This window comes from Sarcophilus harrisii, chromosome 1, assembly GCF_902635505.1.
Source record: "Sarcophilus harrisii chromosome 1, mSarHar1.11, whole genome shotgun sequence".
In the NCBI taxonomy this organism is placed as follows: domain Eukaryota; kingdom Metazoa; phylum Chordata; class Mammalia; order Dasyuromorphia; family Dasyuridae; genus Sarcophilus; species Sarcophilus harrisii.
In genome coordinates, this window is record NC_045426.1 from 453813863 (window position 1) to 453839983 (window position 26121).

Sequence of the window (26121 nt, forward strand, 5' to 3'; positions counted from 1 at the left end):
AAAAAACTAAGGGGCCAAAATTCCAAAAAACTGTGGTGAATTACTGATGTAATTTCAATGACCTTTTCTTCCACCACCTGGGTATAAGTGAAAGTCAAAAGAACATCTAATGGTAAAAATGTTAGTCAGTAAACTGCTGTTTAACAAATTCTCCAAAACAGAAAATATCTTCTCCTGGATAAGTGATAGAAACTTTACATTCCTGTCTCAGCAATATAACAAGTGAAACTTGTTGTTGTAAGCATTTTCCCAACTGGAATGACTATAAGAAAGTATGGGATAACAACTTTCAAAAGCGCCTCCTCATTATAAAAGCTACACAACCATTACTTATTTTTTAATACTCACTAACTTTTGATGTGGGGCATGACTAAATCAAAACACTGGAAAACAAACTGTTTAAATTCTTAAACACAACCATTATTCTATGGTTAGTGTAATTACTTGTAATCTGTTTACTGATAGTATCTTAATCTGTTGCTAGTAATTTCACAGTTGGTAAATGTTTCAAGTATCTACTAGCCCTCTCATATATTTACAAAAATTACATTTAAGTGGGCTTTTTCTCAGTGTATATTGTAGTTTTTTCAGATACTTTCCTTCAATGAAAGAAATTAATTTAATAATAATGGTAATAACAGATAATTATATAGAGTTTTTAAGGTTTGTAAAGCATTATATATGTTATTTTTTCATTTGATTTGCAAAACAACCATTTGAAGTAATATACTACAGATATTAACATTTTTCCTTTACATAAGACTGAAGCTCAGTGAATTAACCAAGGTCACACAATTAGCAGTATTTGTCTTCTTGAGAAAAAAATGGAAAATCATTCCAATATCTCTGCCAAGAAAATCCCAAAGAAAGTATTAAAAATTATAAAAGATATGATATAGAAAGATGAGCCTCTTAGGTCATACAGTATCCAGTATGTTGCTGAGGAAGAATGGAGGACAAGTACATTTAATTCCAGAAAGAAGGAAGCAACTGGGCCAAAGCCAAAAGGAAATTCAGCTGTGGGTGTGATTGGTGACAAAAATAAAGTCTGATGCTGCAAAGATCAATATTACACAGGAAACTGGAATAGAAAGAAGATCTATGAACTGAGATAAGCTAGATGTGGTCAAATAGGAGATGAAAAGTTTAAACATTAACATCTTGGATGTTACTGAACTTAAATGGATAGAAAAGGAATAAATTTGATTCAGGTGATCATTACATATACTATTGTAGGCAAGAATCCCTTAGAAGAAAAGGAATACCCTCATAATCAATAAAATGCTAAAAAAAAAAAAAAAAAAAAAAAAAAAAAAAAAAAAAAAAAAAAAAAAAAAAAAAAAAAAAAAAAAAAAAAAAAAAAAAAAAAAAAAACAGAACTAGCTACAATCTTAAAAATGACAGAATGATCAAATCCAAGGTATATATGTCTATGCTCCAGCCACTAATACCAAGTTATTTAATTCTATGAAGACCTGTAACACTTTCTGTTTCAAAATTAACACCAAAAATAGAGGGCACATTCATCATAGGAGATTGAAATGCTAAAGAAGGAAATCAAAAGATAATTGGAATAACAAAACAAGTTGGGTCCTGGAGTATAAAATGAAACGGGGCGGAGACTAATAGTTTCATCACGATAACTTGCTGATCATAGCAAACACTATATAAGCACTATATAAGATCTTAATACCACCAATAACCATGATGTGAAAGGTGAAAGAAAAAAATGAGAAAAAAAAAGCAAGCAAACAACAACAAAGCAAAAATACTATGCTTTGATCCACATTCAATCTTCATAGCTCTCTCCGGATGCAGATGGCTCTTTCTAACACAAATCTATTGGAATTGCCTTGAATTGTGGTCATTTTATTTTACTTATATGCAAAGAACATTATGTGAAATGGCCAGACTGGATGAATCAAATCCAGAATAAGTTTATTGTAGCTCAGATATGCAGATGATATCACTCCGATAGCAAAAAGTGAAGAATTAATAAGCTTCTTGATGAAGGTGAAAGAAGAAAGTATAAAAACTGGCTTGAAGTTTAACATTAAAAAACTAAGATCATGGCAAGTGATCTCATTTATTTCCTGTCAAAAAAAGGAAAAAATGGGAGCAATGACAGCTTTTATATTCTTGTGCTCAAAAATCATTGCAGCTGATGACTGCAGCTATGAAATCAAAAGATACTTGATCCGTGGAAGGCACACTAAAAAGCAGAGACATTACCTTGCTGACAAAGGTCTGTATAATCAAAACTAGGTTTTTCCAATAGTAATCTATGACTCTAAGAATTGGAACACAAAGAAAGATGAATGCTTCACAATCAATGCTTTTGAATTATGGTTCTGGAAAAGACTTTTGGAAAGCAAAGAGATCAAATCGATCAATACGTCAAGAAATTAATTCAAGCTATTCACTGGAAGATCAAACACTGAAACTGAAGATTCTATATTTTGGCCACATAATAAATGAGGACATAATACTCATCAGAAAATACCCTGATATTCTTAAAGATTGAAAGCAAAAAGAAAAGGGGACAGCAGAGGATGAGATGGATAGTATCATGGAAGCAACAAACATGAGTTTGAACAGACTTCAAAAGATAGTTAAGGATAGTAAGTAAAAAGCTTAATATTGTGATAGTGGTCATAAAAGGTCATAAAGAGTCAGAAACAATTGAAGAACACCATCATCATCATCAACATCAACAATGGATTTATGTTCATGTCTTCTCTACAGAACTATGGCAGTAAGAACCTAGTTGGTACAGTGGATTGAATACAATAATCTCTGACATGAACTGTAGGACCTTGAGTAAGTCACTTAACCTCATTTGTCCGGTTTCCACATCTGCAAAATGAAATGGCAAATCATTCTAGTATCTTTGCTAAGAAAACCCCAAATGGGGACACACAGAGTTCGACACTATTGAATCAACTGATTTGCAACTCTGCTAACTCCCAAAGTTCTTCTATCTCAACAGAATAGAATCATCATATAAAACAGATTTTCTGACAGAGATATTTTTTGACATGATAAATTGGGAATTTGTTTTTCTTACAAATTATATACCATTTTATAATTTTGTAATTACAATTTTATATATATATATATATGTATATGTACAAAAGTTTACAATGTGGGTTTTTTTCTTTTTGCTTTCTCAGTGATTGGGGAGGGAGTCAGGTGAAGGGAACATAGAATTGAGAGGGAGACAAAAGTGAATTTTTATTTGGAAAAACAAAGAAAAAGCAAAATTTAATTTTTAAAAAGTTGGTAAAGGATATATGACTTGTAAGAAACTTCTTTTTCTTTTCTGGATTTTTTTTATTCTTTAATAGGTGATTTCAAGATTTATTTATTTATTCTGATTTTAAAGATATGCAGTCATTACCTGCATACATATAAATATATGTTCACTATACATATATGTACATACATATAGTTTTTAAACATATACAAATGTGTGTCCTGGGATCTCACAAATAATAAAATATATAAATTAAAAGACATTTTTGTGAGTCATTAACAAATATGCGTCTAAGTTCTTTAAATAATGTCCTTAAAATAAAGTAAATAAAGTAATTATTGAAAACATTACATACAAAGTCTTCTTTGGCACCAAGTCGATTTTGTCTGTCTTTTTCAAGAAGTTCTTCCAGAATAGACCAGGCTGTGAGGCTCACTCCTGGCCTCAAATTTAGGGGTTTATGAAGTATGTTTTCATACATTTCAGCAACATCTCGGCAATAAAATGGAGGCTACACAAAGGCAAAAGGAAAAACATTTAAGTAGTAGCTGAGACTAGCAAAAATGGATTTAAATTCTGGAGCTAAAAATACCTGGGCCCCAACTATTTGATTTTTAATTAATCCTCAAACACCTATCCAAGTTTTCACCCATCTTTCTAGAGTGGGGACTATAAGAAATTTGGGTAGTGGCTTAGTCATTCAAAAAATACAGGGTTTTCTCGGCATCTGTAAATTGAAGCACAAAACTCAGAAATGAGTCTTGATAACACCACTAATTAATTAGATTTTTTTTTCTGACTTACTGGTTTTAAATTCAAGAATAAAAATAGGAAACACATTTCACAAAAAATTTCAGCTTCATCACACTTTAAATATAATAGTCTCTGATAACATTCATTCAAAAGGATTGTACAGTGATTTTCAAGATTTTAGTGTTATAGTAGTGTAGTTGTTAATGCAAAACTGCCAGCATTAAACATCTTAAGAAATGGGATATTATAAAAAGTGTAAAAACTTATACACTGCACTAATATCATATGTATAAAAATATTTTATTTTTACATAGCTAACTTTAAAACTACTGTCTTATGAATTACACAAAGCAATATTAAATTCACTAACAAATTACTAACATTTTTAGGAGATCAATGGGAAGAATAAATACTACTTTAGTTTGGTTCTGGTTTGAAGTTTTACCATGAGCCACTGTTACTAAAAATATAGTTATTAATAATATTATTATTAACAACAATAAAAAAGTTATATAATAAGAAATCTGTAAGGAAAAACAAAAAGAACAAAGAATATTTCCCATTATCAAACTACCTCCTCTTCTAGTTAGTTGTATGGATAGGCCTATTGAGAATGAACAATTAAATCAAGTGCTGATCTTTTCTACCAAACACGGATCTTAGTAAAAGAATAGGTTAAAAAGTGAAAATGTCCAGAACTTTCCAGTAGAAATGAAGTGAGGACAGAATTTCTGACTAGTTCTGATAGCAATGATAGAGATTCCTTTAAAAATGAGAATATTAATTCAGATAAAAGAATTAATTTGAGTTCATCAGTTAAAGATTATAATTTTAAAGACCAAAATTTCCTTTAATTTTTAGCGTTTTAAGGGCATTAATTAATTTAAAAAGGGAAAAGGGGAGGGGTAGCTAGATGGTACAGAGGATAGAGCACCAGCCCTGAACTCAGGAGGACCTGATTTCAAATCTGGCCTCAGACACTTAATACTACCTAGTTGTGTAACCTAGTTAAGTGACTGAATAAGTCACTTAATCCCAATCGCCTCAGAAAAAAAAAAAAAAAAAAAAAAGGAAAGGGAAAAGAGTTAGTTATAGGAATTTCTTTGAATTTTACCTTTTAATTGAAATGAATTTCCAAGTTTGATTTCTTGGTATTTTATACAAACTATTCTAGCAAATCTGCCTATATATCTTAATTTGGGCCATTTTATTTTCAAAAAAAGCTCTCATGATTTTTATAATATATATTTCTTACTTTACAATCCACATTTTTATTTTATATTTATATAATCTTTTTTTTCCTTTAAAGAGCTTAAAACATTTCATACTGTGAAATAATAGTAATGGGGAAACTAAAGTAGAGAATTAAGTTCTTTTATCAGTCTACGTAAGTTATTGGTACAACTAAGCAACTATAACTAGTGGACAGGGTCACCACCTAAATAGAAGAAAGTCAGGGCAAGACTGTCTTCCTTATGATTATATCTTCTTAATTAAAAACTTATTATTTTTAGGTGTGTGTTTTGAGCCACTGGGAAGTTACAATGGTATTAAAAAAGGAAAATATGGATCAACAAAACATTTAAAGAAAAAAAAATCTGTGTGTAGCAGAAACAAGCATCAACTGGTGGCAGATATGATAGCATTACTTCTGGAAGAGGAAGTTCTAAGCATTATTAAGTATTGTATATTCAAAATTATAGTTAAGACAGAGAACAGTGGCATGCCATTATTTTTCTGATCCTGCAGTGTCAGAAACATTTATGCCAAACGCTTGTTGACATCTTTTTGTGTGTTCCCTTTAGGACCAAACCACATCCATAACCAAACCACAACCAAACAAAAAACTGTTTTGTTTTCTTTTGTCTTTAATTTGTAATTTAGTCTGACTGCCTTTCTGTTCACCAACTCCTCCCCCCCCCCCACAAAAAAAAAAAAAACTTGCCAAAAATATTGGCAGTTTACCACCACCACAACAAAAAAATCAGCCACAATTATTTAAAATTGACACAGGAGAATAAAGAATACGTACCAACCCATAAAGCATTTCATACAGAACAGCACCAAGGCACCACCAATCTACAGTATTGTCATAGGGTTGTTTTCTGATCACTTCTGGTGCAAGGTACTAAATAGAAGATTCAACATCAGAGATTAATTACTAAAGCAAGAGTCATTAATGCAAAGTTAGTAAAAAATGCTTTAGAAATTTTTAAAAATATGGATCAATTATTTTATCATTAAAAAAACCACATAGGTTTTTCTGCTCTATTATAACCAATCCACTATTTTCAATTTTTGTAAATTTATACTATCTTAGAAGAAGATACAAACTTTTGCTGATATAAAAGCTACTTTCAACTTTTGGGAACATAGCAATTATCAAAGTATTTGGGGTGTGTGGTGGTAGTGATTGTTTAAAAGCTGCTGATATTTAGCAGTGAGCAGGAATTTGGTGTAGAGAGAGGTTGAGTTGAGAAGAGGTGACATCACAAGTCTTTGGAGAACTATGAGAGAAAGGGGAGGGAGGTTGGACCTCGTATTCTTTTTCCCTATGAAAATGTCCTTGAGCTTCAAGAAGGAAGACTATTGTCCTCCAGGTCTATTCAAAATCAACTAGTTCACACAATTCATCAGTTGAGAAACTTAATTTGAGATCTTTAAGTTCATCACCTAATGAATTTCACATGAACCTTAAGGCCATTTGTTAAGTTTTTGTAAATTTAATAGGATCAAAATCAATTATTAGATAATGGACCCAAAAGATTTAATAAATTTGCTTATCTATGTTTGTTACAAGATGTGTGTGGTTTTTTTAATGGTGTGTGTGTGTGTGTGTGTGTGTGTGTGTGTGTGTGAAGGGAGACACATAGAAACAGAAAAACTGTGAAACGTGTTGGATTTATTCCATCCTTTTTAAAATTAAAAGAAGCTGAGACCTGTGGTTTCATATGTTTGTTTTTAAACAAAGAAATATTCATGTTTGTAAAGTCTAAAACAAACCCAAAATTGCATTAAAAAAAAAAACTAAGTAAGCCCTGAAAAAACATTTTTGGGAAAAGCCTTGGAGGATACTTTTTAATATTATACTTAGATCTAGAAACTTAAAATTAATCATATACTTCCTCCTTGGAGATTATTTGTCCTTTAGGCATTAGAAAACTTTAAATTGGAAACTATAATCCATTTTTTTCCTTTTCAAAGAAAGGAAACGTCAACCAGATTTACAATGTTTGATTCTTACTTACTAATTAATAGTAGCTATTTTCCAAAAATAATATTTATAGATCAATTATTCATTACAGTAACCATTATTTACACTTAAAGTATCAAGATAGTCAAACAAATGACAGTTTCTGAGAGATCAGATATAGAACTGGCTTTTAAAATAAAAAGCAGTCTCCTTTCTTCCAAGTTAAATATAGGGTTGTTGTTGTTTGTTTTTTTTTTTTGAGGGGGGAAAACCCCAAAATACTTCTATTAGGGAATGCTGTGTGATACAGAAAATAGTATTTAGTTATTTCAGATCACAAAAATAATATAGGTTTCAAAGAAAAAAAATGTTTCACACTTTCCAAAACAATGGTTTTAAGAAAAACATTGCATTCAATAGACTTGGGATAGAAAATGACACTCATATACAGAGAGAGAACTATGGAGATTGAAGGCAGATTGAAGTATACTATTTTCACCTTTCTTTTTGTTTCCTTGCTTCTTCTTTCTTCTGGTTTCTCCCTTTTGTTCTGATTTTTTATTTTTACAACATAACTAATATGGAAATGTGTTTAAAATGATTGTACATGTATAACATCAGATAGTTTGCTGTCTTGAGGCAAGGGAGATAAAGAAGGAAGGGATAAAAAAATTTAGAACTCAAAATCTTACCAAAATTAATGCTGAAAATATCTTTACGTGTAATTGAAAAAATAAAATACTATTGAGAGATAAAAAAGAAAAAAAATTGCTATTCTGGGACTCGACAATTAATTGTTATTCTCTCATTGATAAATTCAGCAAGTCTGGCTGAAAATAAATTTCTAAAATTTCACCTAATTATTAAGTATAATTTAATCTAATTCAAACATCTATTACTGTTTGACTATGAGTAAAATGGGATAGTGAATAGAGAGCCAGCTTTTAAGTAAGGAAGACCTGAGTTCAAGTCCTCAGAGTTTTTATTTTGGGATTTTTTTCAGGTGATTGTAGGTGAATTTTTTATTTCCACTTTATCTTTTGGTTGTAAGATATCTGGACAGTTTACTTTTCTAATTTTTTGAAATATCATTTTTTTTTATCATGGCTTTCAGATAATTCAATAATTCTTAAATTATCTATCTGTTTTTCCTATGAGGTAGTACTCATTCTCTTCTATTTTTTTTTCAGGTGTTTGACTTTGTTTTATTATTTCTTTTTGCCTCATGCAGTCATTTGTTTTCACTTATAAATATTTAAGTATATGCTGCAACAATGAGAAAGATTTTATTCTGGACACCACATGTTTTTAACACTTTATCTAGAATTATTCTGAAACTATTGATTTAGATTATAATTATCTATAAAGAGTCACCATTAGCTTTTGTCTTTATTACCCAAATACAACTGGTTGCCAAATCCTATTATTCTATTACTTCAATCTTTTTTTTTTAAACTTCCATCAACCTCCTTTTCAATGTTACTGCAATCAACAGATCTCTCTCATGCATCATTTCTTTCTCTTCTCTTCTTTATAGTCTCTTTTTCTTTAGCCTTAAAACACTCACTTCCACATGCTCACCCTCTTAGCCAACTCTGTTTCTGAAGCCACTGAAATGCATAACAGTTCTTGCCTATGGTCTTAATTCTCTCACTCTGTTTCTCTAACCCTCAGATTTTGGCTTATTGTTCTACTTAATTTATACCCTTTTTTTCAAATGTAAAAATAGTAAGAATGAATGAATGAAAAAGCACTATTAAGTTGACTGTGTGCCAGGAACTGTTACTATAATAGCCTCACTTGAAGAATGTCAGAACAAATTGTGATACACGAATGTGATGGAATACTCCTCCTATGTGTTCCATACATAGAGGAAAGAAATGAGGAAATATGAATCCAGAGACATAAAAAAAGACATGGAAATAGTTTATATTATAATAACAATGTTATAAGAACAAACAATTATAAAAACAAATAATTATGAAAAATGAAATGTGCTGGATCAGGCGATTAATTTATACAATAAAAAACTGTAATGACAAACTTTGAAAGCTTTTATGATAAATAAAATTACCACCCAAGACTCCAGAGGACCAAAGTGAAAACATTCTATTTCTTCACAGAGAGATTACGATTTAGAAAAGAGACATATATTTTTGCATACAGCAAATGAGAGAATTTGTTTTGCTTGACTATGCATATTTGTTTCATGGAATTTTTTTCTTTTCTCTTTTATCAATGAGGTGGGAGGTGGAAGAAAGAGGAAATCGATGTCAATTTAAAAAAAAATTTTTTTTAACTTTAAAAAGAGATGGTAGGTGCTATATATGTAGGATATAGCAGATAATGAGGTTACTTGTGATCATGTTACAATAGAATGGGGTAATCTACAAATGTTTATAGAGTTAAAATTAAACATATTAATAAAACTTTAAAAAAATACTGTAATACTTTCTCTAATTCATCTTTCTGATTCCAATTTGTCTTTTGTATCACTACCTGAGCAATCTTCCTAATATGCTATTACATTCACAACATTTCTCTGCTCAAAAGTTTTCAGTGGCTCTAATACATTTAAAAAATAAAATATAAAGTCTGACCAAAGAGGCATTCAAGCTCCCCACAATCTGAATCTAATAGACCTATCTAGATTTGCTTTTTGTAATCAGTGTTTCAACCATTCAAATGATAGGGGTTTGGGGCCTTTATAGTTTTGATGATTCATGAAGACCTAACTCTATATATCTCCACCTGTTAATAATCTTTTCCTTTATGTCCAACTTCAGGTATTTCCAAAACTTCAGATGTCCTCCACTTCATGAGGTCTCATTTGATTCTCCCTTTTACCTTCAGGTAAAAATGATCTATTCAAATTTTTCATGATACTTTTTTGGTTTTCTTTTGTTATAGACAGTGTTCTCTCATTGCAATAATTATTTATGTAAGTGGGTCAATCAACAAGGTCTGGATAGTATAGTAGGCTGGAAGATATGAATTCAAATCCAGTCTCAGGCACTTACTAGCTAGCTCTGTGACCCTGAGCAAGTCCCTTGCGCTCTACTTGCCTCAGTTTCCTCTACTGTAAAATGTGGAACAATAATAGCACCTGTCTCTCCCAGGGTTGTGATGAGGATAAAAAAATGTAATAATATTTATAAAATGCTTTGCAATTGCTAGAAAAGCACTTTATTCATGCACATTCCCTTCCTCTACCACTCTCCGCTTTAAAATTAGATATAAGCTCAGCACCATGCATAGTACTTGTCATTTAGTAGGAGCTTAATAAATGCTTACTAAATTGAATTTCTGATCTATTCAACTTTTACTTCTAATGAAAGTAATCAATTCTATCAATTTTTCATATTGTTTTGCATGGATTTCTTTGCCTTTTTTTTTTTTTCTTTTGGTTTATCAAATTATGTTCTGAATCTATAGTGCGTCATGTATAGTTATCCTCTGCATTAGTCTGTAAACTTGATGAGGTCAAGGACTATCTTTATATCCTTAGAACAGAACACTATACAAAACATGCTCTAGATAAGCATTTGCTGAATTGAATCCTAGACAGTATATTTTAATTGTACTTTATTTTTATCTCCAATGAGGGAAAATTATATAAATTTTGTTTAAAACATTTGTCACTTTAAGCAGTGCAATCAATTGTTAAGTAGTACTCGGACCAGTAATTTAGTTAATTACATGCACTAATTACATTTATAGTCAATTTTTAAGGAAAAAGAATATAATCAAATATAAAATTACAAAGATGTAAAACTTGTCTCAACACAAAAATCATAGTGAATATAAATTTTTTTGATGTTCCAAAGACACTCTAGAATTATTCCCATTCACTGTTTCCAAACCATGGTACCTGTATTTTGGCACTCTGCATCACATCCTCACTCTCTTTAATCCCTTCCCACATTGAACTTTGCCTCTAGGACCACCCTAGACTCTGCTAGGTAAATAATAAACCTTCCTTGCCTGAAACCAGACATCAATTTCCAGTTACCATTTCCAAACCAAGGTTCCTTGAATGCTCTTTCCTCCTCTCATTTCCATGGTACCTTTAGGTCCTGTTTTCATTAGAACGCTGGATATTAGGGGGCAAAGACTGTTTTGCTTTTTTACATTTGATCTTCTGTGCTTAAGGTTTTGTAAATGTTGATCATTTGAATCTCACAACAACCCTATATATATTAAAGCTTAATAAATGCTTTATCATCAATCCATGCAGCTATCCATTCAAGATCATCATTACGTTGAAATCACAATATATGCAAAAGTGTTAGTTAACAGCATTGATTGCTGATACAAATTTAAGTAAGCAGAAGAAAAAAAGCTACATATACAATGACTGCAACAATGCAAACAGAAAGAATAACAAGACAATTAAAGGGGACTATGAATATAGAATACTATACTTTTCTTGATATTTTGGTTAGTTTTGCTAAGCTTTATTCCCCCTCTATTTTATTCTGTTATAAGAGATGGTTCCTTTTGGAGGGAATTTAAAAGAAAAATAACTTCTAATCAGAAAAACAGCTTTTATTATATATATTTTCCCTTGACTTGGGATTTTTCACAACTTTTGATCACATATTATTAGAATTTTATATTTTAAAATGCCAAATGAAATCTCTTTCTTACCTCTGGTGTCCCACAAAATGTTGTAGTTGTGTCAGATATAGCAATCCCTTCTTTACACAATCCAAAGTCTGTTAAAACGACATGTCCCTGTTGAATACAGAATATTAGTAAAATGATGCACATGCATAAAACACAAATACATTTTAAGAGAATTTTGGAATTTACCTATAAGATAAAGGAAAAAAAAAAACTTACCGTTGAGTCGAGAAGAATGTTTTCTGGCTTCAAGTCCCTGTTCAAAGGAAAAAATAGACTTCTATATTAAGATATTAGGAGTCAAGGAACATTACTTACTAGGAACATTTATGAAATTTACCTGTATACTATTTTTATGGAATGCAAATAGCCCAAAGCACTGGCAATTTCTGCAGCATAAAATCTGGCTCTGTGTTCTGGAAAGGATCGTTCTCTTTGTAAGTGGAAGAAAAGCTGTCAAAAAAAAAATCCATGTTAAGATCAAAGTGGAAAGTAATACACATACATTTTATAATTCCAATTAATCTATTGACATTTTAAAAATAAAGTTATCTTGGCTAAGTTTGGCCCATAAAGAAGACATGAGAAAATGTTCTTCCTTCTCTTTTTAGATATGATATGCTGCCTTATGTTTTTTGAACTGTTTTTCTTTGAACTGTCTTTCTACTCTCCCTCTCTCTCTCCTTTTATTTGAGTTCAAAAATAATTGATAAAGATAACCTGGAAATAAAAATGTAAATGAGATCTAGAAATATTTTTAGCATAATATTTAGAAATGCTACTAATATAGCAAGATTATATGTAAAACTTACCTCCCCTCCATTAACAAAATCTAGAACAAAATAAAGCTTTTCAGTTGTCTGGAACGAATAATGTAATCCAACCAAAAATGGATGTTTCACATTTTTTAAGAGCACATTACGCTCGGCCATGATGTGTTTTTGCTGGAAAAAAAAAACAGAAAAAATCACCTTGTAACATACACTAAGAACAACATTTTGGTTAGTTATAATGACTTTATATACAAAGTCTTTTAATTTACCTCTTTTCTCTTCAAAACAATTTTTTTCTGCAACACTTTGACAGCATAAAATTTTCCATCTAGTTTCCTTTTTGCAAGAAGAACCTGTCACATTTCAAAATACAAGACTTTTTAACATTTTGTTAAACAACAATTTATTTTTTTATTTGAAATGGAGTTAAAAGATGAGGCATTAACATCTGTGTTGACAATATACCCAAAGGTTCATGAAACTTTTTCATTTGACATGCAGCTGAAATTTTTCATGTATTGTTCTTCCATTTGAATGTGAGCTCTTTGAGAACAGGGACTATATGATTTTTCTATTTGTAAATCCAGAATTTAGTATAGTGCTTTGCATATAGTAAGTGCTTAATATGTGCTTTGTTCATTAATTCATTCATTCACCAATGAATGAAAAATCTTAACTGAGGGGATACAAAATGACTGAGAATTGTTTACTTGTGTTCTGAAAAGTGAAACTTGCTAATTTTACTCACTTGATTTCCTTCCTTTTTCCTTTAAAGTAGATAGGAAGATTACTAGAAGAATGAGGTTCTGATCCTCCGTGTACTCAGTAACTTTTATTAGCTTTAAATAATCATATCTTTATTTACTAAAGATAAATGATGAAGTTAATTGGAACTTGGAATACCTAAAGTTTCTCTTTTTTTTTTAAGGAAATTCCTAAAAGCATCTTTCAGAACTACACTGGTGCCTCCAAGTTTTATGTCAAAATTTATTTTTAAAAAAGACATAGAAAGATGATAAATATGTAATAAAGATAAACATATCTTTTATAATTAGGTTTTTCTCTCAAGCTTAGGCTAGAGGCTTAAGCACCTTATTTTAGAAGCTGTTCTTTGCTGCAAGTAGTAGCACAAAAGTATTTAAGCATATGCAAACCCTTAGCTTAGTGGAGGTTTTAGAGAGACAAGAATAACAAAGAGAAAGAAGAGAGAGAAGAGGTGGCTAAGCTCAAGGGAAAGAATTGGTGTAAACTAGGAGAGACAGCACCAAATAGATGGGGAGGATATTGAATTGGGAGCAATAGAGAATGAAGTCCAAACCTCAATTCTGTCTCTATGCCTAGCCATGTGATCTTGGTTGGGTAAGTCATTTCTACCCTTTTCAGGCTATAGTTTCCTCTTATGTAAATTAAAGACAAGTTTAGAGGCCACTGATCTTAACATTAAGATCCCAATGGGATGCATACTGATTTAGAAAGCTATACGTTAACACTATCATTGATCTGTAATATTTTTTTAAATTGTTGGATATTTCCCAATTACAGGAATGTCGTAGCTGCATATGATCTGAACTGGATGATTTTCTAAGGTCTCCCTAACTATGAAAGAAGTATCCTCTCGTTACTTTACAAAGACAGTTTAAAGCAGGGTCAGAAATAGAACTTACATCTCCAATTTCTCAATCCATTTGTGCTATTTCACAGTGAGGAATGTGATTTGTAAATATTAAAATGCTACTAAAATGTGATGTTTACTCTAGGTAAGAAACTATACCATGCTGACTTCCTCAATGGTAAGGATTAAATCAGAAAAGCCTCTGATGGTAGGATGTTTTAGAATCACAGAATACATACTCTCCTCTTTCTCTCCCTCTCCTTCCTTCCTTCCCCCCTTTCTCTTCCTCCCCATTCCTTCCCCACAGATTAGTAACTAAAATGAACCCTGGAGCTAATCTAATTGAAACTCTAAATTTCAGATGAAGAAAATGAGATTATTCTTTTAAAGAAAGAAAGAGAGATCAAGGGGAGAGGTAAATTATGTGAGAAAATTTTTTCCTCCTATACATGTGTAAAAATGTACTAAATCGTCTTTTATAATCTATTACTCTTTACCTGTTTCTTCCTTCCAATCTTGGTGTTTTCTACTGGAAAATGTTCTTATCAATTGACCAAAATGAGTTTCCACTTTATTTGCATTTTATATAATTCCTAACCTTTAATAGCCTTCAAATCTGTGGGGATCATATCATTAACTCTCTTAAATATACCTAAATCTCCCGACTCTTTCTCCCCTCCAAAAAAAAAAAAAAAAGTTAAATGTGCTCTTGGATGACTTTACCTCTTACCATCTGAGATTACAGCCATCTTATCCTCTACTCAAAACCGCTCTGTCTTTCTTTAATGTGACAATAGCAATGGCTATTCCAGAAAGGGTAGTCTAGTCAGGCAACATCTACTAAATCCCTAACACAAATGAAGCTATTTTTTCCCTAAAAAGGCAATAAAACCACACTTGAAATCTGACTGGTCCAGAGGACTAGTCCACTAGGACTAGATCAATTAAAAGTAAAAAGATTGGCCTAATAGTAGATTAATTGGGCTGACTGGGAACTGGGCTGCATTCAACTGAATCAATGCTATCTTTCCTGAATATCCTTCATAAGCTATTTTTAAAGAAGCTTCTTTTTATAAAATATGGTCTACAAGTCAGTCAACAAACATTTATTAAATATTTACTATGTATTTACTTGCCACCCACTGTGCTAAGTAGAGTATAAGATAAGGATAATAGACTTACAGTCAAGAGTGACCTGGATTTGAATCTAATCTCCAATATTTCTTCAACTGTGGGAACCTGACAAGTAACTGATCTTCCTTGAGTATCAATTCCCTTTTTGAGGACAATAATACCCATAATACTTACCTTGCAGGATTGCCATACAAATCAAGTGAAATAATGTACATACAAACTTAAATATTATATAAATCTCAACTATTACTGTTTTTCAGTTTTTTATTCACCTTTATGTGAATTCCTTGAGAAAAAATGCTCTTTTCAGTTTTGTCTTTATATCTCTTGAAGACTAAGGCTAGAAAGCCAGTAAATGGTAAAGGGACCGGTGAACCTTCTTTTACCAGCATTACTGGAATATTTCAAAAGACTGATGATGAAAGCACATTTCTCACTTCTTGGCAGAGAGATGATGGGACTACAAGTGTAGAATGAAATAAACAAATATTTTCAGATGTGACTGATGTGTGAATTGGTTTTGTTTGATTATACTTGTTTATTTTAGATAAAGGAGGGATTTTAGTTTGGAAGAGGTAGAGTTGTCATAATGGGGGAGTGAGATATAATAAGAGTAAAGGAAAAAAGAAATCAATGAAATTTTTTAAAATCTAGAAGGGTCAGAATTAAGTTCAGAAAGTGGTACCAACAAGTAGGACAGTATTAGTAAATACTGGAAAAAACAAAACAAACCCAAGCCCAGAAAAATAAAGAATCAATCTATAGGCAGTTTTCTTTTCTGTTCTTGCATATGGAAACATTATTCATGTTTGTTAAGTTCACAAAAAAAGGAGAAAACATTTTAAAAGCGACTTTGCATGTTGGCTATTTGGAACTTGGAACACATTTCCCCTATGTTCCCAGACTATGCCATAAAAACTATCAGCTTATTACCACCTTTCATTCATTTTATTAAATTTGGTCCAGTGTTCTAGGCTGTCAACATATTTTTTGAATTCTGATTCTGTCTTATAGAGCATCCAGTTTTGGGTCATCTGAAAATTTAATCCTTCATCCAAATCTTTGATCAGAACATAAAAATAGAGTGCACCAATCTTAAATCCTTGATATACTCTAATGAAGACGTCCTTCCGGTTAACATTAAATCATTAATAACTACTCTGAACTTGACCTTTCAACCACTTCTAAATCCATCAGACTTACTATCAACTAGCCTGACTCTTTTCTTCTTTTACATAAGAACAACATGAAAATTTTTATCAATGTTTGGCTAAAATTTGAACAAACCTTACTAACAACCTTGTGAAAAAAAAGTAAATAAGGTTTAATACCTTGTTGTTCAGTAATGTCCAAATCTTTGTTATACCTTTTTGGGGATTTCTTGGCATAGGTACTAAAGTTGTTTGCCATTTCCTTCTCTAGTTCATTTTATAGATGAGGAACTAAGGAAAAAAGAATCAGTGACTCGCCCAGGAGTGAACTCAGGAAGAAGAGTTTTTCTGACTGCAGGTCTGCTTTATTCACTGCACCATCTAACTGCCCATAACATACCTGATCCTGATGAAATCAAGTCAACTTTTTGTGATTACAACTTCCTTTTCTGGATGTTTACTAACATTTCTTTAGTTAATACCTTTTAGAATATGGTGAGGAATTTAAGTCAAACTCATTGACCTAGAATTTGTAGGCCACATTCTCTTTACCTTTTTTTTTCTTTTCTTTTTTTTTAATCAGCAGATCCCATAAAGGAAACAGTAAAAGAAAAGCCAGTATTTATATTTACAATAAAAAACTAAAAGTGGGAATAAATGGCAATATCAGAGATGTCAGAAAGAACAAGGAGAATAAAACCAGAAAATTTCACTGGATTTGGCAATGAAATCATTAAAACTGAAGAGCAGATTCAATAGGAGGCAGAAAGAAGATTCACCTGATTACAAAAGGAATAAGTGGTTAGGAAACTGAGGCAAGTTATATATATATTGGATAAGTTGAGCAATGGAGGAAATTTAGAATTATTACTATACTATTCACATTCAGTTTATGATGATAGATATTTTTATATTCTTTAGCCAAATTCTTTCATTTTTGTGAGGGATATTTTTTATGGCTTTTCTTTTAATCACATTTGGTGGTGTTTTTTTCCCCCAGGTTCATTAGTTTCTAATCATTTCTCAACTTAAATTTCATTCAAATCCCAAAGATGAATATGATTAACTATGTCTACCTATATATGGTTGTTAGTAGTACAATTTCCTAAATGCCATAACCCAGAACTTTTTTTATCTAGTTTCAAATACAGCTAATACAACTAAGTAGAATACTACATATATGCATACATTTTAATTTTATGTTGATATTGACTATTGTAATGAAAACTCAAATATTCCAATGAAAATTTACCTTCCATTTTCTTTTTGTTTGAATTTAACTAAATTCAATTCAGTTTTTATTTTCAGGACCACATTCTCTTCTTCCCACCTTTCCCTATCCCCTCTCTGCTTGAGAAAGCAAGAAAAATAAAACCCTTTTTACAACTAGGTAGATTAAAGCAAAACAAATTCCTGTATTGTACTGGCTTTATCCCATGTCTCCCCCAAAAAGCTTCTTTTTGCATTCTGACTCTGAGGTGGGTAGCATACTTCACAATGAGTACTGTGGACACTGTGGTGATTAACATTCTCAAGCCTTTCAAAACTGTTTGTCCTTATAATATTATTGTTATTGTGTAAACTGTTTTCTTGGTTCTGTTCCCTTTATTCTGCATCAATTGATACATGTCTTCTCAAATTTCTCTGAAACCATTTCCTTCACTATTTTTTACAGCACAAGAATATTCCATCATATTCATATATTATAGCTTGTTCAGTCACTACCTGACAGGCATCATTTCAATTTTTAACTCTTTGCCATTATAAAAAAATTGTCATAAGTATTTTTGTGCATATGATTCCTTTTTGTCTTTCTTTGATTTCTTTGGAGGAACAGATCTAGTAGCAATATTGTTGGATATAAAGGTATGTACAGTTTGATAGTCTTTTGGGCATATCTCCAAATTTCTTTCTAGAATAGCTGGATCAGTTTAGTCCCATTGACAATGCATTAATGTACCTGTTTGCATAGTCCTTCTAACATTTGTTACTTTCCTTTTCCATCAATTTTGCCAGTGATGGATATAAAAGTGTATCCAAGAGTTGTATTAATTTGCACTTTTAAATAATTATTGATTTAGAGCATTTTTATATGGTTTTTAATAGCTTGGGTTTTATACTATGAAAACTCCCTATTGAAATTCTTTGACCACTGTCCATTAGGGAATGGCTCTTATTTGTATAAATTTGACTCTTATCAACCCCCCCGTTTTTCTTCCCTCAATCCACAGATATAACAGGTAATTTCTTGCATTTTCTTCTAATTTGTTTGTCACCCTTTATTTTTAAATCATGAACCCATTTAGAGCTTGTCTTAATTATTTTTCTTTTTCCAGGAATCTCTCTAACCCTAACAAGTCTGCTTAGAAGTGTTTTTCTTTCTTTCCTATATCTATACTACTCTATGGCACTGTAAAATAGTACCTTGTTTTAGAGAAATATGCATATATCTATCTTTACTATTAAATTGCTTCTAGCAGGAAAAAAAAACCTGCCTCATAAAACTTTTGTACCTCATGTAGTTCCAAACAAACATAAGAAGGTGCTCGCTTAAGTTTTTTATTCAATAGGTTTACTAAATAAGAAAATAAAGATATTTTACCTTGCCAAAGCTGCCTTTTCCAATAACTTTTAGGAAATCAAAATCTGTTGGTTTGGCACTGAAAGAAATTAAGAAAGATATAAAAGTAAACTAGAGTATTTACCTCAGGAAGAATCATGCTAACAGTCGTAATTTCTTTGTGAGCACTATATTAGAACTGAACATCATAGCATGATGGTTTCAGATATTTATAAAGTATCTAGTAATATCTTTAACCAATTAAACCCAGTAAGTTTGGGGACTTTTAATCTAAGGAAATTTAAATTCCTACTTATTATTCAATCAGGAGGGAGGGAGTTCCAGACAGTGAAAATGCTCAGTCAGAAAATGAAGAGTCTTGTTCAATGAACAAGATATCCAACGTTTCAGATGACAGTTTCTATGGTAGGGAATTATAGCATAAGAAGATTAGAAAGGGGAAATAGGGCAGGTTATGAAGGGCTTTCAAAGCCAAATAGAGAATTTTATTTTTGATCATGAAGATAACATAGAGCTAGTAGAATTTACTGAGTATCTGATGAAAAATGGGATTAGATTAGATAAAATTAACTACCATTCCCAAGTAAGAGATAGGGAACACATTTTTTAATGGAATATTTTAAAAAATGAAATAATGTTTGTTTTTTGAATTTGGCTCATAATCCTTTGGGAAGAGATAGAATTATGATTTCATCTGTATAAGAAACTCAAGAGTAGAAATTTCCTCCATTTGTATATTATTAATTCTTCAAATATAAAATTATGGGACATTCAGATTAAAAAGGACCATTCAAAACCACATTCTTTGTTTAAATATTCTCCTTACATCCTCAACTCCTAACCAATTTTAAGGATGATTTACTGGGTAAAGTGATATGAAATCACGGGTAACAAAGATTTGAAAGGTCTACCACTACAAAGCTGGAATTCATTGAATTTATCATCAAGCATCTTTTTATATACTACTGATGGGGCTGTACATTAATACATACATTCAAGAAACAATTTGGAATTTGTACAAAAAAAAGCTAGGATGTCCATGCAATCTGACATATACTAGACATATACTTCCAATACTAGATAGATACTTCAAGAAGGTCACAATCCTCATAGCAGCACATTTTGTGGTAGCAAAAAGTCAGAAGCCAGGTAAGGGCCCCCTGATAGTAGCACATAAACAGAATAGACTATTCATGTACTGTACTATTAAAAAAAATAAGGAGAATTAAAAGGAAAGGTTATATAAACTGAAGACAACTGAAATAAATAGAGCCATAAAACAGTACACAATATAAACTAAAAGAGCAATAAAACAAAACTCAATACTATAAAATTATAATGATCAAGCTTTTTGGCCCAGATAAGAACTGAGAAAATACATCTCTTTCCCTTCATTGCAGAGATAGGGAATGGATACTGGATAGATTGTTAGACAAGTTAATGGTTAATTTGCCGATCTGCTTTTTTCCCAACTTTCTTTTAAACCTTTTGATACAAAAAAATCTCACTAGGAAAAGGAGGAGGGAAAATGTATGTAATCAGAAATATAAGTATTGTTATGGGGACTAGGTGTGCCACAGTTCATGGAGCACTGGGCCTGGAATTAGGAAGACCTGAATTTAAAAAATGACCTTAGACATTGGTTGTATGAACTTCAGCAAGCTTAATGTCTCCTCAATTATAAAATGGGAATAATAACACCTGTCTTCCAGGGTTGTTTAGAGGATCACATGAGATATTTGTAAATTGTTTAATACAGTGCCTGATGTATAGTAAATAGTATATAAATACTTATTCCATTGCTTCCTAATGTAAAAAAAAAAGGAAGTAAAAAAAATTTAAAAATCTACATTCTGTTAAATTCAATTTGTTAAAGCTATAAAATTGCTAGAGGGATTAAAACTTAGCATGATATGTTAAAAAATTTATGAAGCACAAAAACAATATATGTAAGTATTCACTCTCAAATATTATTTCTGAGGTTTCTGACTGAATTACTATTATAAAAATGTATACTTTATTATTTTAAAATTAAGATATTTCCCCCACAATAAACAATAGAAAGCCTGAAATAAAGTAAACCTACTGAGGATTTCCAGATGGTCCCAGATTGATGTTCTGTGAGGTAGAGAGTAGCTGTTTGGGAGAGGGAAAAATAATATTTTCAATTAGTAAGGTTGAAGTCAATAAATAGTCTTTTAAAGAACACACTTTAATTGCTTTTATGGTATAAATCTGGTATTATTAAAACTTAAAGCCTTAAGATTTTTCTGATTTGTTATTACTAACTGAACAGGTCAGTCCCTGATAAGCTTTTCTCTGTAAGAGGCAGGCAGATATAAGTTAATGGAATAAACTAAATTCCTGATAATAACTTGGGACCTTTTTTCAAACCATACATCTTTGAAAAGATTCACTAACATTGTACAAATTTGTTTATGAAATTGTCAATTCTGGTCTACTAAATATCATCCAGCAAGCTACCACATGGCCAAAATGAAGACTAGGAATTCTTTTTCCTAGTGATTCTTTTTTTTTTTAAATAGTATTTTATTTTTCCAAATACATGCAAAGATAATTTTCAACATTCACCTTTGCAAAACCTCGTGTTTCAAACTTTTCTCCTTCTCTCCCTTCCCCCCCTGTCCCCAAGACATCTAGCAATCTGATTTAGGTTAGATTTGTGTAATTCTTCTAAACACATTTCAATATTTGTCATGCTGCACAAGAAAAATCAGATCAAAAAGAAAAAAAAGTTAAAAGGAAAAAGAAACCAGGCCAACAAACAACAACAAAACAAAAAGGTGAAAATACTATACTTTGATCCACATTCAGTCTCCATAACTCTCTCTCTGGATGAGGATAGCACCTTCCATCTGAAGACTATTGGAATTGCCCTGAATTACCTCCTTGTTGAAAAGAGCCAAAGCATACTATAAGCAAATTAGGAGAACAGGGATACTCTACCTCTCCGAATTGTGAAGAAGGAAGAAATGTATGGCCAAAGAAGAATGAGAAAAAAATTTAAAAATGCAAAATGAATAATTTTGAATACATTAAATTAAAACATTTTTGTACAAACAAAACCAATGCATCAAAGATTAAAAAGGAAGCAGAAAACTGGGAAAAAATTTTACATCGATTGATTCTGATAAAGACCTCATTTCTAAAATGCAATGACTTAAATTTATAAGAATACAAGCTATTCCCTAATTGAGAGATGGTCAAAGAATATGAACAATTTTCAGATGAAGAAATTAAAACCATTTCTAGTCATATGGAAAAATGCTCTAAATCACTATTGATTAAGAGAAATGCAAATTAAGACAACCCTGAGGTACCATTACATACTTCTCAAAGTGGCTAAGAAGAAGGAAAAAGTTAAATGATAAATGTTGGAAAAGATGTAAAAAAACTGGGACACTAATACATTGTTGGAGAAGTTGTGAACTGATCCAACCATTCTGGAACCATTTGAAACTATACTCAAAGAGCTATCAAATAATCAGCAGGATGATTTCAGAAATGCCTGGAGACCCACGACACTTAACACTTCCTAGTTGTGTGACTCTGGGCAAGTCACTTAACCCCAACTGCCTCAAGAAAAAAAAATGCCTAGAGAACCTTACATGAATTGATGCTAAGTGAAGTGAGCTGAACCAAAAGAACATTATGCATAGCAACAATAAAACTATGTGATGATCAACAGTGATGGACTTGGCTCTTCTGAACAATAGACTTGTGATAGAGAGAGTTATCTATATTCAGAGAGGACTATGGGGACTAAATGTGGATCACAACATAGTATTTTCACTTTTGGGGGGGCTGCTTACTTGCTTTTTTTCTCAATTTTTTCATTTATGATCTGATTTTTCTTGTACAGCATGATAAATGCAGAAAAATGTATAGAAGAATTGCAATTTTAATATATACGCTGGATTACATGCTATGTAGGAGAAGGGTGAGGGGAAAGAAAGGAGAAAAATTTGGAACACAAGGTTTGTTGCAATGGTAAAAACAAATTTCAAAAACAAAAAGCTAGTATTTTTAAAAAAAATTTTAAAGTAAAAGAAAGGAAGAAAGAAAAGAGCCAAATACATCACAGTTGATCATCATATAAACTTGCTACTATGTACAATGCTCTCTTGGTTCTGCTCACTTCACTAAGCATCAGTTCACATAAGTCTTCCCAGGTTTTTCTGAAATCATCTGTTCTTATACAACAATATTCCATTGCTTTCATACACCATAACTTATTCAGACATTCCCCAACTGATGGGTATCCACTCAATTTCCAGTTTCTTGCCACTACAAACAGGGCTACCATGACAACTTTGAATATGTGGAGTCTATTCCCTCTTTTATTTCTTGTTGGGATACAGATCCAATACTGATACTGATGAATCAAAGGATATATATAGAATGATAGCCATTTGGGCACAGTTCCAAATCACTCTCCAGAATGGTTGGGTCATTTCACAACTCCATCAACAAAGCATTAGTTTCCCAGTTTTCCTACATCCCCCTCAATATTTATCATTATCTTTTCCTGTCATCTTAGCCTGTCTGAGAGGTGTAAAGTGCTACGTCAATATTAATTTACATTTCTCTAATCAATAGTGATTTAGAGCATTTTTTCATATGACTAAAAATGTTTTAATTTCTTCATCTGAAAATTGTTCAAATTCTTTGCCCACTTTTCAATTTAAGAATAACTTAGCCTTACAAATGTGAATCGATTTTATTTTTTTTTACAGCATAAAGAATTTTTTAATAATAATATCAATATAATTGGTTTCCTCTGAATAATGTTTTATTTTATGCCATCAAAAACATTAATCTGAGGAGTCCATAGCTTTTATCAGACTGCCAGAATAGTCCCTGACACATAAAAAAAGAGAAAGAATCCTTGCTCTACTAGAATATAAGCTACCAGAGGGCAGGAACTATTTTTTTTTCTTTATATACCCACATAAATGTAAATAACAGATCTTAAAAAAAAAGTTCAACAAATGAATTTATGTGGAATACAAATAATTTTACACAGTGTATAATAATTGTATGCAGTGATATGGGAATAAAAAGATGTTACATTCTTTCACTCATTAGATTAATAAGTTCACTGTGAATAAGGATGTTTTTGTGGGACCAACAAATACAGTACGATATGTCTAAAATCCTAAACAGTCATGAATTATAATTTTCCTTTGAACCATATTAAAAGACAAATGGAATATAGGCTACTATTTATTAATTTATCACTAATTTATCTGGTAGGTCATAGAATCAACTTCACATTTAATCTATAGTATACAATTTAAAAATACATTAAATAATGGTGAAAGTTTATCAAGTTATTTACATTTTTTTTAATTTAATAGCCTTTTATATACAGGTTATATGCATGGGTAACTTTACAGCATTAACAATTGCCAAACCTCTTGTTCCAATTTTTGTGAGTCGATTTTCTACATATTTTAGAAATGAGGGCTTTATCAAAAGCATTGGCCATAAAAACTGTTTTCCGACTTTCTGCTTTTCTTCTAATACTGGCTGCATTGGTTTTGTTTGTGAAAAACATTAATTCAATGTAATCAAAACTATCCATTTTGTATTTCATAATATTCTCTAGATATTCTTTGGCCATAAAGTCCTCCCCCTTCACAGTTTTGAGAGACAGACTATGCCTTGTTCTCCTAATTCATTTATGGCATCATCCTTTATGTCTAAATCATGAATTTATTTCAACTTTATCTTGGTATAGAGTGTTAAATGTTGGTCAATGTCTAGTTTCTGCCATACTATTTTCCAGTTTTCCCAGCAATTTTTGTCAGATAATGAGTTCTCATTCCAATAGCTGGAGACTTTGGGTTTATCAAACAATAGTTTACTATAATCATTGACTATTATGTCTCATGAACTTAACCTATTATTTTACTGATTCACTACTCTTATTTACTTAGCCAGTACCAAATGGTATTAATGACTACAATTTAAAATATAGTTTTATATCTGGTATGGATAGCTCACCTTTGCATTTTTTTTTTCATTAATTCCCTTGAAATTATTTACCTTTTGTTTGGGAAAAGTGATTCTTAAAGAAGCCAAATAAAGTTAATCCCTTCAAAAATGCTCACTTCACAAATTCTTTACATATTAAATAGACAAAAAAAGCGTAATTCAGTTTGTCTACTTAGATTTTTCAAACGTACATATTTTTTAGAGGGAAGGAAAATTTTAAATTTAAATTTAAAATGTATGGCAGCAGAGTGAACTTCAGACTCCCATCTCCTTTGTTAGCTCCTAGAATTATTTAGCCAAATGATATTTAGGAGTTATCTGAGTAATGTATATTGTGCTCAAGTATAAACTCAAGTAAAAACTTTAGGATTTTAACTTTTTAAGTAAAAAGATACAAGGACCCTTTTCAATCTACATACAGCTAAATAAGCTCCCTTTGAAGAAAGAACAAGTTCTAATAAAGTTCAATTTCCATACAATAAGTATCTTTAAATTCCAAATCCTAGAATTTCTTGTGGTACAAGAACAGTTTTATGCCATACCACAATTTTGCTATGATGAACAAAATTCTGGGTAAAAAAAAAATAACTGGACAGACGCCTTTAAATTCACCTTTGCTATATCAAGCCAAGAACTATACACATAATAGATTAAAATAAAGGTTTGTTGAATGTGATTAATGCTACAGTATTATAGTTCTAAGGAATACCTGAAAAAAATGGCATATAGACTTCTATGCTTTCACACTCAAGTCCCACAGAGTCTGACATGTGGTGAAACCCATACAGGACTCAGGAAACTTAAGTTTGAGTCTCAATTCTCATAGACCTTGAACAAGTCACTTTATTGTTGAATTATTGTTATTGATCCATAAAATAAAGTTAAGGAAATCTATATAGTACAAAAAAAAGCATCCTGGAAACCCAGAAGTTACAGAAATTGAGCTGTGAACATCAACTATATATACTTTAATATTTGTTTTTATTTTCTATTCTAAATAGCATTTTACATTTCCTTTTAT

The 26121-nt window shown here is 31.2% G+C and overlaps 1 protein-coding gene across 6 annotated transcripts in view; it reads right to left on the reverse strand.

The window, feature by feature from the left end:
- The window catches only part of LOC100918178 (serine/threonine-protein kinase Sgk3), a 159289-nt gene that overhangs the window by 11957 nt on the left and 121211 nt on the right, over window positions 1-26121 (reverse strand). For all 6 annotated transcript variants that reach the window (XM_031946323.1, XM_031946325.1, XM_031946322.1 and 3 more), the window contains 9 exons: window positions 21166-21215; window positions 19101-19158; window positions 12871-12954; window positions 12641-12772; window positions 12169-12281; window positions 12048-12084; window positions 11853-11939; window positions 6042-6137; window positions 3612-3767 (listed from right to left, as the gene is read on the reverse strand). In XM_031946323.1, coding sequence (XP_031802183.1) covers window positions 3612-3767; window positions 6042-6137; window positions 11853-11939; window positions 12048-12084; window positions 12169-12281; window positions 12641-12772; window positions 12871-12954; window positions 19101-19158; window positions 21166-21215 — 813 coding nt within the window. The remainder of the gene's footprint in view (window positions 1-3611; window positions 3768-6041; window positions 6138-11852; window positions 11940-12047; window positions 12085-12168; window positions 12282-12640; window positions 12773-12870; window positions 12955-19100; window positions 19159-21165; window positions 21216-26121) is intronic.